Source organism: Terrapene carolina, unplaced genomic scaffold (genome assembly GCF_002925995.2).
Source record: "Terrapene carolina triunguis isolate 2854851 unplaced genomic scaffold, T_m_triunguis-2.0 Scaffold89, whole genome shotgun sequence".
NCBI classification, from domain to species: Eukaryota; Metazoa; Chordata; order Testudines; family Emydidae; genus Terrapene; species Terrapene triunguis.
This window is the reverse complement of record NW_020664440.1, coordinates 808088-824178: the sequence shown is the minus strand read 5'-3', so window position 1 is coordinate 824178 and position 16091 is coordinate 808088. Positions and strand designations below refer to the sequence as shown.

The 16091-nt window shown below is 40.1% G+C and overlaps 1 protein-coding gene across 1 annotated transcript in view; it reads left to right on the top strand.

Moving 5' to 3' along the window:
- The window catches only part of CUNH3orf67 (chromosome unknown C3orf67 homolog), a 179919-nt gene that overhangs the window by 99513 nt on the left and 64315 nt on the right, over positions 1–16091 (top strand). The window contains exon 12 of the mRNA XM_029911205.1: positions 8853–9056. Within this exon, the coding sequence (XP_029767065.1) occupies positions 8853–9056 (204 nt within the window). The remainder of the gene's footprint in view (positions 1–8852; positions 9057–16091) is intronic.

Here is a 16091-nt window from a genome sequence, read left to right as displayed (position 1 = left end):
CCACAAAATATATGTATAGCGGATCTGACAGACTTACTATTATTTATTATTATTTGCATTACTGTAGCACCTAGGAGCCCATTGTGCTAGGCGTTGTCAAACAGAGAACAAAACGGTGGTCGCTCCCCAAGGGTCGTACATTCTAGGTATAAGACAAGAGACAACAGATGGATACACACAGAACGGGGGAGTACAATGAGACAATACTCATCAGCATGATAGGCAGTGGTTTTGACAGACTTATGTGTCTAGTATTTGATCAAAGTTTGAATATATTTTTTCCACTCGGAAGTCTTTATTTGGTAGTCCTCTGATGCTTCTCTTTGTGGTACTACGGTTCCACATTGTGTCCCAAAATTGAAAAGATGCTGATTCGCTTTCAGTATTGCCTTGTTTTACCATTAGAAAACAGGCTCCATTAACAAATAAAATCTTATATTTTTCCTGATATTAGAGTATTATAAAAATATAGATCATTCCAGGCATTCTAAAGCTAATAGAGAATCATAGAAATGTAGCCCTGGAAGGTCCGCCCACAGCCCTGAGGCAGGACCAAGTAAACCTAGACCATCCCTGATAACGTGTTTGTCCAACTTGTTCTTAAAAACCTCCAGTGATAAGAATTCCACAACCTCCCTTGAAAGCCTGTTGCAGAGCTTAAATACACCTATAGTTAGAAAGTTTACCTAATATCTCATTGATATCTCCCTTGCTTCAGATTAAGCCCATTCCACTTGCAGTACCTCCAGTGGGCAGGGAGAACAATTGATCACCATGTAAGGCATACATTTTTAACAGTGAGAGTAATGAATCTTTGGGATGAAATTGGATTCTCTAGGAGTTATTTTGGGAGAGCTCTATGGCAGTGATACTCAGACAGAGGGTCATGAGCCTTAAGTGGCTCTTTAATGTGTCTCCTGCGGCTCTTTGAAGCACACGTGTGATGAAACCGTCCTCTTTATAACAGCCCGTAACATATGTGCAGGCTGTTATTCGGTCCCCTGCGTTCTTCTTTTCTCAAGACTAAACATTCCCAGGTTTTTTCATCTTTTCTTGTAGGTCAGGTTTTTCTAAACCTTTGTTGCTCTCCTCTGGACTCTCTTCAATTTATCCACAGCTTTCCTAAGGTGTAGCACCCAGAATTGGACACTTTACTCCAGCTGAGGCCTCGACAGTGCCGAGCAGAGCAGGACAGTAATCTCCCGTATCTTACATACAACACTCCTATTAATACACCTCAGAATTATATTAGCCTTTTTCGCAACTGTATCACATTGTTGACACCTATTCAATTTCTGAACCACTATGACCCCAAAATCCCTTTTAGCAGTAGTGTCACCTAGCCAGTTATTCCCCCTTTTGTAGTTGTGCAGTTGATTTTTCCTTTCTAAGTGTAGTACTTTGCATTTGTCTTTGAGTTTCATCATTATGATCTCAGACCAATCCTCTAATACAAGGGTAGGCAACCTATGGCATGCATGCCGAAGGCGGCATGCGAGCTGATTTTCAGTGGCACTCACACTGCCCGGCTCCTGGCCACCGGTCCGGGGGGGCTCTGCATTTTAATTTAATTTCAAATGAAGCTTCTTAAACATTTTAAAAACCTTATTTACTTTACATACAACACTAGTTTAGTTATATATTATAGCCTTATAGAAAGAGATCGTCTAAAAACGTTAAAATGTATTACTGGCACGCAAAACCTTAAATTAGAGTGAATAAATGACGACTCGGCACACCACTTCAGAATGGTTGCAGACCCCTGCTCTAATATGTCAAGGTTGTTTTGAATTCTAATCCTGCCCTCCAAAGTGCTTGCAACCCCTCCCAACTTGGCGTCATCTGCAGATTTTAAACGCATACTCTCCACTCCATTATCCAAGTCATTAATTAAAATATTGAATAGTTCCAGACCCAGGACGGAAGGACCCCACTAGGTACGTCCTCCCAGTTTGACAGCAAACCATTGATGATTATTCTTTGACTACACTCTTTTAATTAGTTGTGTACCCACCTTATAGTAATTTCATGTAGTCCACATATCCCTAGTTTGCTTATGAGCATGTTATGTGGGACTGTATTAAAAGCCTAACTAAATCAAGTAGGGATGTAAAATGTTAAACGGTTAAGCGATAAGCATTAGTCTCACTGTTAATATATTGCAGTTAATGTTTAAAACAGACTGGTAAAATAATGTTGTGATGTAATACCTAATGTGCCCATTAAAAACTCCGCAGCAATCCCCGGGGTGCACTGGAGCTTGCACAGCTCTCGCAGCTCGTGGCACCGCTGGATCAGCCTGTGCCCGGCGGAGAGGACACCACTTGGGGCAGCCCAGCAGCCCCCCGCCCCCCGGCTCTGGTGCTCTTGCAGCTGGCTGCAGCAGTGGGTCTGCCCAGGAACCGCTGGATCTGCCGGAACACTTGGCTCTGCCCTGGCACCGCTGGTCTCCCGGCAGCCATCTGCCAAACTAGCTGCACTAGGCCGTGTCTAGTAACTGGGAGAGCAAGGGGTGGGATCAGAGCACGCCCAGCCATGCACACGCAAACGATCCCCCAGCCCACCGAACTCCACCTCTGCGGAGAGACAGCAGGGTGCCCCCCTCCCCCAAGCCAGGGGTAGATTGTGAGCTTGTTAGCGATTAAATGGTTAACCGATATAATGTTTATAGTTTAAACAGGTAGTTTTTTAAACGATAGTTGCATCCCCAAAATCAAGATGTATCATGTCTACTGCTTCCTCTTATCACCTAAGCAAGTAACCCTGTCAGAGAAGGAAATTAGGTCTGTTTGGCATGATTTGAGATGAGAGATGATTTGAAATTGACTTTTCTGTACATTATTTTAAAGTCAGAACACAAACAGTCCTAGAGCTAGGAATGTTTTTACATTGTATACACCGAAAACCTAGGCTCCCATTGAGTTTCAAGAAAACATACTGGAAGGGAGACATTGCTAAGTGTAACCAGACAGTCCCATTTTAATATGATTGTCATTGGTCACCAGTCTTTATATATTCCATGTTGAAACATGTTTCAGTATTCTGAGAATCCAAAAGGAAGTGAAGTAGCTTTATGACACGGGTAGTTTCATGTCAAAATGAGAGTTTACATAGAAGCATTCTCTTCTGTTCACCTCATACAGAGCACTGGTAAAAATGCTTAAGCAACTCTTAATGAAATTGATTTGAAAACTACTTAGTAAACTTTAAGGACCTGGTTGCTTGCAATGTTTTATTCATGTTTTAATAGAGTTCTCTATTATTATGTTCAAATATTTTTTAATTAAGAAAGAAGTACAGCCCTCTGGGTAATATTGAAACCATCTAGATAGCTGGTAATTAAACTTTTCCGCACGTATAACTGCATTCAAATAATACTGAATAAATCACATGAACCTAGTACAATGCAAATGTCATTACATACATCTTTAAACGGAAAAAATGCCTTTAAATAACAGGTTTTGTCAATTCAGCAAAAGTTTAGGAACTTAATAAATGTTTCATATCATAAGGAGAGGATATACAGAAACACAAGATAAACTTTTAATTACTAACTGAAGTATTCAGCTTAGAAAAATGTAAGTACATGGCAAAAATATTTTTACATCAAAAATGCCTTATAAAATACAAAGTGAACTTCATTTCAAATTCAATTTTCAAATTCTCTCTTTGAAAATCAACTAAGAAATGATCAATCCTATCAAAGCATTATGTGGTAGGCATCTGAAGCAGCAAAATAATTTCCCCCCAACTTTTTTTTATTTAATAATTTATAGGGAAGGATAAAGGAGAGAGAAAATGGGCCGGTCCTCTCTTCTCTAAACATGTTATTGGCCTGAAAAATAAGTGTGTTACTGGGAAGGGAAACCAATTGCCAACACCTTGATATTTTCAGATAAGCGCAATAAGATTCAAAAGACAAAACTGTGCTGTGTGTTTTGAATTCTTATCAAAAGATTCCAGTGTAAGCTCTTCCTGTCTAGACTTAAGAGAAGAGGCAAATGACAGGACAAATAGCAGTTTCCCCTTAATTAAAGGGGGAGGATAGTGACCATTCTATTATTTGTGCTCTGAAAGAGACTGCAGGTGTTTCATGAGTTCATGGCATCTGAATAACTCCATGCCAGTCAGTCATTACATAAAAGGATTGACAAACATGGTGGAAGTTCCTATAAAATTATCAAGTGATATAAAACAAAAAGTTCATCAATGGGAGAATCGACAGAAAAGCAGGTTTTTTCGCTAATGTCTTGATGTTCAGATTGTTGCATATGTATTATATTCTGTAAGAGTCTAGAGAATCTGGCTTGTGCTATTGTAGGATTAGAGCTCCAAATACAATGTTCAGGACAGTTGTTACCCAGAAATCATAAGAATGGATGCCTTTAAAAATAGATTAGAAAGACTATCCGGTGCAAAAATTCCTGGATTAAAATGTGTCCAGATACAGCTAGTTCACAAAGGTGAGTAGAGGGCCAGCCCTAGACCAAATAGCGCCCCAGGCAAGGAGCATCTTCGGCAGCCCCCCGTCCATTTGTTAAACTTTTGGATACCTTATTTTTATTGCATTTGTAGCCTATTTCACGACTGTGCATGCTTTACATGCACAATTTACATACCTGACTTATCCCTGTCATATAAGATGATAAATTTGCACGCTAGGATCTGTACATCTGTATTTATATCTCACTGACTGGCAATGCCCCGCCCCATATATACCCAGGAGGGAATGGCTGGCAACATTCCAGGAGGTTCGAAGAAAATGTAGTTCTCAGAAAGCCTGGTAGGTTCCATGAGATTCTATAAAGGTCCAGAACGTTCTAGAAGGTTAGTGAAAAATGAATCCACATACGGAATACGTGAAACGTTACTTCAAACATTCTATTTTCCCTTTTGTCACTAACAACAAAAATAGGTTGCCTGGGTTGTCTGCCCCTAAATCTGGCCCTGGGTGAGTATCATCTCCTCAGGTAGGAGACCTTATCCAGTTCATCAGAGAAGTATAGAGAAAATTGATTCAACTACTGTGCAATAGTATGAAACCAAAGTAATCTCCCCGATCAGGACAAATATAGCTAGTTCTGCATTGATTTTCTAAAAGTCACTGGTTAACCATAAATGTTTGAGACATCTGACTATTCTGAACATAGAGAAGATTGTTTAAGTCCCATTACTTTTCCACATTGGACTTAACAAGGGAATTCTTGTAGATCACATTTAGCCTCAAGTGATAACAGTAATCTTGCATGTTCACATCCCTGACTCCTGGATTCCACAGATTCTGCAATGATGTAAAATCTTATGGACCATGGAAGACTTGGCAAGACTACCTGGCTGGCTGTGTCAGAAAATAGTGTCCCAGTGTTTAAGACTATTTTGTAGGAAAATCTGTTAATCCAAAGACGTGTTCTCTACAGAGGAATATGGCAAAGGGCTTGAGATGTGTGATAAAAAATGGAGAATTTTTAGCAGTAAGGCTTTAGAATTAGATGTCATCCCCTAGTGCCCTTCCATTATAAACCCTGTATTGCAGTAATATCTTGACCACCTCAGATCACTTCAGACTGAAACTTGGCTTGCTGGTTGTCAGGTTGCAGGCACATTTCTTTTCCCCCTTTCAAAAATTGTTTAAATTGATTCTGCTATTTTGATGCAAATCTCCTTTGGATCAGAGTGTCAAGCACTTTTTGACAGTGATGAAAGAGGCTTGGACTGAAAAAAACATTTTAATACAAAATTTACACTTTTTAAAATAGGTTAACATAAATTTATTCCTAAAACTGCCGTTCCCAACTGCAAAAGCTACTACAGGTGCTTTACAATATAAAGACACTTTAAAAACAAACACTCCGTAAAAACATTGATAAATTGTATACAAATGAAACAAATTGAGGTCGTCCAACACAAGACAAAAGGCTGGCAGAGGTGGTGGATAAATAGATAAGGGTAAAAAGACAATAAATACAATAACAGGAGCAAAGGTGAAAGACACAAAGAAAGCCAAAATTATATAATTGACTATAAACTTGGGGAAATGGACAAGGCTTATTTGGTTGTTGTATGTTTCAGAAAAACTGCAAAATGTGTGTATACGTGCACTTGAAGAATTAAAAAGCTGAAAAACTCTAGATCAAAGTATTTAAAATGCTTTTTGGGGCAGGAACTTTGGCTTTTTAAATGAGGCTGGAGGGATACCTGCTTCCCAAAAGAGGAAATCTAAGAACTAATGGGGATTTCTAAAGCTTTAATTTCATTCAAAGGTGGGTTTTCATTTGATTTTTTTAAAGAGCTGTTTGTTGGAGCTTCAAAAGTGACTGAAAATTTTTTACTTAAAAAGTGAATCCAAAATAAAGGCGAAGATTTCAGGTACTTTAAATTCCTACAGTATGGCATAGTGCTGCAACCCACTTCAGTGGCTGCACCACAAAGTGAGTTAGTAATCGTAGTGCCGTTCCTCTGAACAGATCTTAACATCAGAAGTAACAATTGCTGTCATCCTTACTAGTCATTTCACCAGTGACGTTTTGGTAAACTCTCACATGACAGGCAGTCCCATCAGGCTGGATTTGAGGCACACTGGTGAGGCAGTGCCAGGAAACTTGCCTTGACACTTATATTGTGTTTGTTGTATTGAGAGATATATCAGCCTCCAATGCCATCAAACTGGCACCTTCAATAAGCTTCACATTTGCTTTTAAACATTTCTGTAAACATCTAAGGGCCTGATTTATTAAAAGATGATGATATGGGCTCAAGTAGTGGGCTCTGCAGACGCCTGAGATATACAGTACAAGTTTCAAAAGATTTTGCACACTGTCAGCAACTTCCCCTCTCTTTAAAGAGATCAAGAAAGAAAGGGAAATTGGATCTCCTAGATTTGTACCCAGACTGCTTAGCTTTTCACATGCAACCAACTGTAAAATGGATCACTTTCACTAGAGATGATTACATATCACTCAACAAAGAAAATGATTTAGAGCTCCATGTGGTGCATTCCTCAGTCTTGGATGATTACCAGTACCTCTGAAAAAGAGTCCTTTACGGAATACAGGGTTGTTGCCAGGAACAGCATTATTGTCCCTCTGCTCCCCTTCCATTCTAGGTTTTATTGTCCTCAGGATCGATTAGCTCAGTGCAGAGCCAGACACTGCAGGATTATGGGGATAGTACACCACTGCCTCATAAAAATGAGTGCTGGGATATGGCCCTGTGTACAACTACACAGCATGCAGCACACTACACAACAACAGGGGTAAGGGAAGTTTGGGTGAAGGACACAGGGACAAACCCTTTTTTTACAAAATGATCATACAGCAGACATGGCCTTACTTTTAATTCAGTTTCTAGAATGCTATTGCTTTAATATTCAGTTTCACAGACAGTAGGTACATAGCATTGTGGTCACCATTAAAGAGTCAACAGCTACCACCCAATGGTGTCCAAGGTAATGTTGTTTCCTATTTTAATTACAGTGACGAAATTATGGTCTCTGTTGGCAAACGAATCATTTTTAAGGGTGATCACTGTTTTACTATTATAATATGGAAAGTCTGAGCTAAATCTTTTGTAATTTTTGGATGCTATGCAACAGTCAAGCTCAAAAACTAGAGGCAAATAAAGAGAACCCATTTATTATTTTTTTAAAACCTCATCTGATTCAGCTAATCTTACCATTTTTTGAGCCTGACTGTTGCATTAGCTCAAACTTTCCATATTATAACAGTTTTAAAAAAAAAAAATCCTACAGTGCTCTCATCCCATTGATGGAGTCACAGTGCCCCAAATTATGCCCAGCAAAATGCACTCAACTCTAAAAATCACAATGGCAAAAAGCTGAAATATATAAGACCAAATATATTTCAGAACATCAAGATCTTGTTGAGTTGACAACTAGTTATTTCCTGGCAGTTCATTCTTGAAAAAAGCTTTGTAAGCTGGAACATTTCAACTTGCTGCCCCCTCAACTTTTTCAAAAACAGCTAGTAAGTCAGTGACAAACCTTTGATATGTGTCTCTTTGCTCGTTGTTATTATTATTATTATTTATGTACAAGTAACACCCACAACGTGCTAGGTGGTATTCACATACAGAAACTTTAGTTTTCTCTGAAAAGCCTATTTCAACACAGGTGATGGTGAGCTTTCACATTTCTATCAGAGATTTCCAGTGTGCCACAGGCCAGCCTCACGAATGTAGTGCAGGCCACACAATAGCTAATGGATGTTTGCAGCTCTTTAGAAATCCTATGAACCAACCTTTTAAGTAATTAAAAATATGATGAACTAAAATGTACATTTTAAAATAAATGTCACTTTATGCCACCAAGTGGCCAATATATCTTTCCAGAATCCAGATCTGTCGTAAAAACCCTGTGCTTGCTATAGTTTGTGTCAAACGACATACATTTTCATTTTTGTGACCTTTATGACATCATAGTAAACGTGTGGTTGAGTCCAAGTTAAGATTGGAATGTGGACATTTTAGATACCCTGATTGTTTTTGTCTAAACCTTATTGTAGTCTATATGAGGAACAGTAGATTCACCACGCACTATATGAGGAACAGCAGATTCACCACGCACTGTCGATTCAACCTGCCCTCCATAGCAGTATTTGTTTTTATGTTGCTTCTTATCTATGAATCTGTGGAAGTATTTATGCTTGATCTTCAGAGTGGAACCAGGAGTCTGTTCATTAACCCTGTCTAATAAATATTTTGCTTTTCTCCTTCTAGGTTAGTTTCTTCTTGAAAATATACTTGATGCTTATCCAAACGATTTGTTTTGTTCATGTATTCTCTTCCATTATCCTTTCTAGATTATTAAGTGTTGCATGGGCAATTTTATTTCGTAGGAGTATGACTGGAGAAACTACCAGCCAAGCAGATTGAGTGCATCTGAACTACAGATGTTGGCTAGTATGAAGAGACAACAAAACGAAGAGCTAGAGGATAATGGGATCTCACATGGACTGAGTGCATCTCAGATTGACAACTGTAATGTCAGCATCAGTACAAGCAGTGATGACACAACAACATGGAACTCTTGTCTCCCACCAGTAAGTTTAAACCGATCTTAGAGTGCTCTAAAAACGTTTACATGAATGTTCAGTAAAAGTCTTCACCAATTTTGAGGTACAGTAGCCTTTCTTAATTAAAATTCCTGTGGGTATCACTACAATGGTATCTCTCTCATACTTTAAGCGCTTTTGGCACCCATTTAAAAAAAAAATCATCAAAATGAACCAGCAGCCAACACACCAGCACCCTCCCCCCCAAAAAAATAAACCCATCTCTCTCCAAAGCCTGAGAAAATAAATAGTCTTTGCAGCATGCCATGATAGTGGGAACAACCTGCAGATGTGCAATATGGGTTCTTAAATTCAAAACTGGTCTCAGAATTCAGACCCAAATATACCAGCCAACAGCTGGCTTGCATCCTGAACAATGGCAAACGATTATATTTTTCTGATGGCACAATCTAACCACTCAGCAATGAGCTGTTTAAAGGACAGGACATCATTTTTGTAGTCACAGAACAACATTTCAGCAATCATACAAAGATACTTACAGAAGCTACCATAAAGTTAGACAACTTCTTAGTCCACTTATCTAAACACTTCTAGTTTTTATTTAATAGATTCATAGACTTTAAAGCCAGAAGGGATCATCATGATCAGTCCAGCGGTTCGCAGCCCACGGGCTGCATGCGGCCCAATTAGCACACAGCTGCAACCCAGCTCAGCTGTGTGCTAAAGGCTGGCCCAATGGCCCCCCGGGGTTGGGCGTCTGGGGCTGCCACCCAGCCCCACACAGTGGGGATCTGGGGTCCAGGGTTCCTGGCCGGCCCCGTGGGCTCCGGGATCCGGTGCTGCCACCTGGTCCCGCAAGCTCCAAAATCCAGGGCAGCCAGCCGGCCCCATGCGGTGGGGGTTTGGGGCTCCAGGCTGGCTGGCCTCACAGGATAGGGGGTCCGGGGCTGGCAGCCTGCCAGCCCTGTTGGTGGGTGTCCAGGGTCAGGGTTTGGACTGCCACTGCCCTGCCACCCAGCCCCTGTGGCCCAGGTAACACACTGTGGCCCGCATGTGTTCCCGGCTGCCCGGCGCAGTCAGGTCTGGGCTGCCCCGTCACCCAGCGATATGCGGATATGCGGCCCACAATGATAAATAAGTTGAGAACCACTGATTTTAGTCTGATCTCTTGCATATTGCAGGCCAGAGAACCTCGCCCACCCACTCCTGTAATAGACCCCTAACCTCTTACTGAGTTACTGAAGTCCTCAAATCATGGTTTAAAGATTTCAAGTTACAGGGAATCTACCATTTACATTAGCTTAAATCTGCAAGAGACCTGTTCCCCATTCTGGAGAGGAAAGCAAAAATCCTCCAGGATCTCTGCCAATCTGACCTGGAGGAAAATTCCTTCCTGATCCCAAATATTGCAGTCAGTTGGACCCTGAACATTTCGGCAAGACCCAACAGCCAGACACGTGGGAAAGAATTTTCTGTAGTGACTCAGAGCCCTCCCCATCTAATGTCCCATCACCAGCCATTGAGGATATTTGCCACTAGCAGTCGCAGAACGGCTACAGGCCATTGTAGGCAGTTTCATCATACCTTCCCCTCCATACATTTATCAAGCTCAGTCTTGAAGCCAGTTAGGTTTTTTACCCTCACTGCTCCCCTTGGAAGGCTGTTCTAGAACTTCGCTTCTCTGATGGTTAGAAACCTTCATCTAATTTCAAGCCTAAACTTGTTGATGGCCAGTTTATATCCATTTGTTCTTTTGTCCACACTGGCACTTAACTTAAATAACTCCTCTCCCTCCCTGATATTTATCCTTCTGATATATTTATAGAGAGCAATCATATCTCCCCTCAGCCTTCATTTGGTTAGGCTAAACAAGCCAAACTCTCCTCTCATAAGGTGAGTTTTCCATTCCTTTGATCATCTTAGTGGCCCTTCTCTGCATCTGTTCCAGTTGAATTCATCTTTCTTAAACACAGGAGACCAGAATTGCACACAGTATTCAGATGAGGTCTCACCAGTGCCTTGTATAATGGTACTAACACTTCACTGTCTCTACTAGAAATACCTCGCCTGATGCATCCTAAGATTGCATTAGCCTTTTTCATGGGTTTATCACATTGGTGGCTTATAGTCATCCTGTGATCAATCAATACACACAGGTTTTTCTCCTCCTCTGTCATTTTCAATTGGTAAATCCCCAGCTTATAGCAAAATTCTTATTAGTCTCTAAGTGCATGACCTTGTATCATCCACTATTAAATTTCATCTCATTTCTATTACTCCAGGTTTCAAGGTCATCCCAATCTTTTTATATGATATCCCAGTCCTCCTCCATATTGGCAATACCCCCAACTTTGTGTCATCCACAGATTGTATTAGCACAGTCCCACTTTTTGTGGCAATGTAGTAGTGGATGAAACCATAATAAACATTGAAAATGCCCCGTGGATAAGAAATAACGCAGAACAGCCCTCAGGTACAGGCCCAGTCTTGCATTAGGTGCACTGGAGCCAGTCCCCACCATAAGTTATTGAGACCTGAGTAATGCTCTAATTTATGTAACTACCAGCGACCACAAGGGGCATATATGTGGACTGGGATTTGCCAGAATGCAGAATCATTGTAGCAGTCTTCCATAATGAATGATCAATGCTGCATTATAGCTTTGTGGTGGACTAGAGAGTAGAGTTTTAAAGTGAACAGAAATGTATTGATAAATTTGTTGCTGTCCTAATAAAAGTCTGATTTACAAACCAGTATTTTGGGGGAAGGCAGATAAACATAGCTTTCGTCTAATTGTTCGTAGGACACTGACACTGTGCACTTCCTTGCGTCCCAAGTCCAACATTTAGTTTTCTTAGTACTCACTTGATTAGACCCATGCAAAGAGCCTGATCCTTAAGTGCCTATTCGCATGAGCAGTCCCATTGAGCTGAATGGAACTGCTTGTATGAGTAAGTCTGCAGGATTGGACCAGTAGGTTTCAGGTAAATGAAGAACATATAAAACTCATTAATTTTTGAGTAATTATCAGGAAATTGATACGGTTATTTAGACATGTCAAGTTTGGTTTTACATGTATTACCATGATTAAAAGAAAGAGAAAACTTTTACTATAAAATGTACTTTTCCGATATTTAGCAAAGCATGGTGTAAATGCAAAGAGTGTTCTTTGATCCCACTACTTTGATCATCTTCTGAACGTTTCAGACTAATGTCTTCAGTTAAAAAAATGTTTAGATATAATTAATTAGTCATTTAAAATTGTAATTAGATATAGCTGTAGTTATTCAGAATAGTCTTTTGTAGCCATCTCTGTCTACGTAAATCAAACCTATAAGGAAATGTATTGAACTTTGCCAGAGACAGATTTCTCAAGGTTTCTAAATGAAGAGCAAATTCAATTAAAAATAATATTTCAAACACCTGAAGCATGCAAGACCCAAGTAATGAATTTGGGAGTCTTATCTGTGCAGCTTTGTGTAGTCGTCTGCTCTACTCTCTGCAAACTGGGCAGTGGGGTTTTAAGGTTGTTAGATTGTAGTGGGAGGTTTTTTGTTTTGTTTTAATTTAGAAAGTGGATGTAATGTTTCTGAAAATTGACAGCGGGACATCACTAGAAATTTTATGCAGTGTTGCTGTAGCCATGTCAGTCCCAGGATGTCAGCGAGATAAGGGGTGCGAGGTCATATCTTTTATTGAACCAGCGTCTGTTGGTGAACGAGACAAGCTTTCGAGCCACAGCTGAAGGAAGAGCGCTGTACGGCTTGAAAGCTTGTCTCTCTCACCAACAGACATTGGTCCAATAAAAGAGATTACATCGCCCACCTTGTATCACTAGAAATTGAAAGTCTTCATATACCCACCCAGCCCCTTCCTTACACTGCCCTAATAACATACCTCAGCCTGAGCCTAGGGGAACATCCTGTAGCAATAACATGGTAGTTTATATCCATGCCCATTCATTCAATTATTGTTGTCTTTTCTGAGCTAGCTGCCAGGGTGCCATTTAGTGCCAATTTTGATCATAGCTTTTGGGGTGTGGACTTACATCTACTAGAAACTGGTCAGAAATCATCGACTGTTATATACTTATGTATTTGGAAAGAAGGATAATGTACTTGTATCACATGAGGATGATGAATTACTTTGCAGTCCATTCGTAACTAAGGAGGATGTTAAACAGCACCACTAGGGATAAACATTTTTAAAACATAAGGTCTGGATAGCTTGCACCAATACACCTAAAAGAGTTTGCTGAAGAGATCTCTGGCCTGCTGATGTTAATTTTTAATACATCTTGGAATATTGGAGAAATACCAGAAGGCTGGAAGAGTGCTAATGTTGTGCCAATATTCCAAAAGGGCAAGCAGGATAATCCAGGTAATAGGCCAGTTAAAATCCCTGGCAAAATACGGAAAAGCTGCTACGTGATTCAGCTGATAAAAGAATTAAAGGATGGAAATATAATTAATGCCAGTCAATGTGGTTTTATAGAAAATAGGTGTAGTCAAACAAACCTGATTTAATGCTTTGATGATGGCACACTGTCACAAAATAGGGAAGATACCCCAAATTGGTGGTATGTTCTATAATTAGATTTCACCAATCCGGTAACAAGTGAGAACTCCTGGATCACTGTACCAGTCTTACCATGGAGTCACAAACAGTCCTCTTAGACTCTCCAATCTATCTTGCCACCTGGACTGAGTGATAATGGTCACTTACACCAAAAATCACATCACATTTAGGTTGCTCCCAGACCCAAAGACTACTCATTCGCCCCAGATTGATTGGTACCTTAGATTTGACACCAAAGACAATGTTGGTAGCCAATTCTATAGTAAACTAACTAAAGGTTTCTTCGCTAAGAAAATGAAATGAGAGTTATTGAGAGATTAAAGCAGGTAAAATATATGTACAGGTGAGTCACAGTCTATAATTCCAAACGGCAGCAGAGATGTAGTAATCTGCCAGTTTCCCAAAAGTCTCTCAGGGCTACCCAGAATAACTCTTTGTTCAGTTATTCCACCCTGTTAGAATCCAGACAGTCCAGAGATGAAGGATCTTTCCCTGAATCCCTACTTGTAGCTTCTTCTCACAGAAAACAATCTGACAGGGTCACCACCCACGTTGGCTCTTCCTTTGATGACGGAGAATGAGGAATGCATTTAGAGTCTTTGACCTCCAGTTATATCACACAATCACCACTTGCTTTGAAATTTAGCGCTTTTCTGCTAACGTTTTTCGTTTGAATTCCACAAGGCTTCTTTCTCATTCGATGGGTTATTTAATTACAGGGGTATACATAATGTAAATGTTTGCTACTATATTTTAATAGGATACAGGTACGTGAAAACAATGCAAGTAACATCCCATTAGTTTTCATGGAGTTTAAACACCAAATACACTCTTATCCATTTAACAATCACTTTGATTTATGCTAATAAGTGAATTGGCCTGGCTTCCAGCCATCGTTTGTAAACATTCCGTGAGGCCTGGGGCTTTGGCATGAGCTGACACCTAGTTTGCCAGCGTCACAATGAGATTACATGGTTGGTTGATCAAGTTGTTTTGTAGCGGTTATTAATATACTTAGGATTTTGTACAGCATTTGATTTAGTACCGTATGACATTTTCATTAACAAATTAGCACTATACAATATCAGTAAAGCACATTTTAAATTGATTTAAAAACTGGCTAACTAACAGATCTCAAAAAGTAGTTGTCATCAGGAAATTATCAAATGATGCAGGGATCAGTTCTAAGCCCCATGCTATTCAACATTTGTATCAATGATCTGGAAATAAATATAAAATCACTGTTGAAGACACAAAGATTGGTGGCGTGGAAGATAATGATGAGGGACAGGGAAGTTAGTCAGAGTGATTTAGACCCGTTGGCAAGCTCAGCACAAACAAAATGTGTTTTAATACAACCAAATGCAGTCTAGGAACAAAGAATGCAGGCCATACCTTCAGGATAGGGGTTCTGTATCTTGGAAAGCAGCGGCTCTGAAAAGGATGTAGGGATCATAGTGGGCAAACAGTTGAACATGAGTTCCCAGTGCAATGCTGTGGCAGAAAGGGCTAATGTGGTCCTGGGGTGTATTGACAGTGGAATGGTGAGTAGATGCAGGGAGGTGATTTTACCTCTGTGTATGGCATTGGTGAGACATTGCATATAATTCTGGTGTCCACATCCTAAACAGGATGTTGAAAAATTGGAGAGGGTGCAGAAAAGAGTCACAAAAATTATTCCAGGGTTGGAGGAACTGCCTTACAGCAAGAGACTTAGCATCAGTCTGTTTAGTTTATCAAAAAGAAGATTGAGAAGTGACTTGATTACAGTGTATAAGTATCTTCACAGGGAGCAAATACAAGGTACTAAAAGCTCTTCAGTCTAGGAGAGAAAGGCATAGCAACCAGTGGGGGGAAGCTGAACTCAGACAAATTCGAATTAGAAATAAGGCACACATTTTTAACAGTGAGGCTGATTAACCATTGGAACAAGGTTAATCTCTTTATATCTCCAGATTAAGACTGGATGCCAGCCTGGAAGATGCTTTGGTCAAACACAAGTTATTGGGCTCAGTACAGGGGTAATGGGGTGAAATTTAATGGCAGTATATGCAAGAGGTCAGGCTAGATGATCTAACAGCTTTAACATCAATTAATCTATGAACTAATATCACTTAGCTACCGGACTGAGTTGTCATTGAATCCAGACATTAAGCAAAACTCAAGTGTGCAGTATACTTGTGCTACTCCATGGTCACTCAGGGTAACTGACAGATCAAAATTCAGCCTATTTGGAGTCCACGTGGAGCCCCCTTCTGAAGTGAGCAGAAAGCGTTTGCAGACTGTTCTCTCTTCCTTGCATTGTTCTGCTGTATGGCTACAGGTGAATGTCACCCTACATGAATAAAGGCCTTCATTTCTTCAGTTTCCATTCTGTGCTGAAGTTCAGAATTTGTATAATTAAAAGCTAGTTCATATTTACACAGGGATTATTTTCATTACTGAAAATCAGTCCCAGAGAGTCAGGGGGAGCTGCAGATGCTA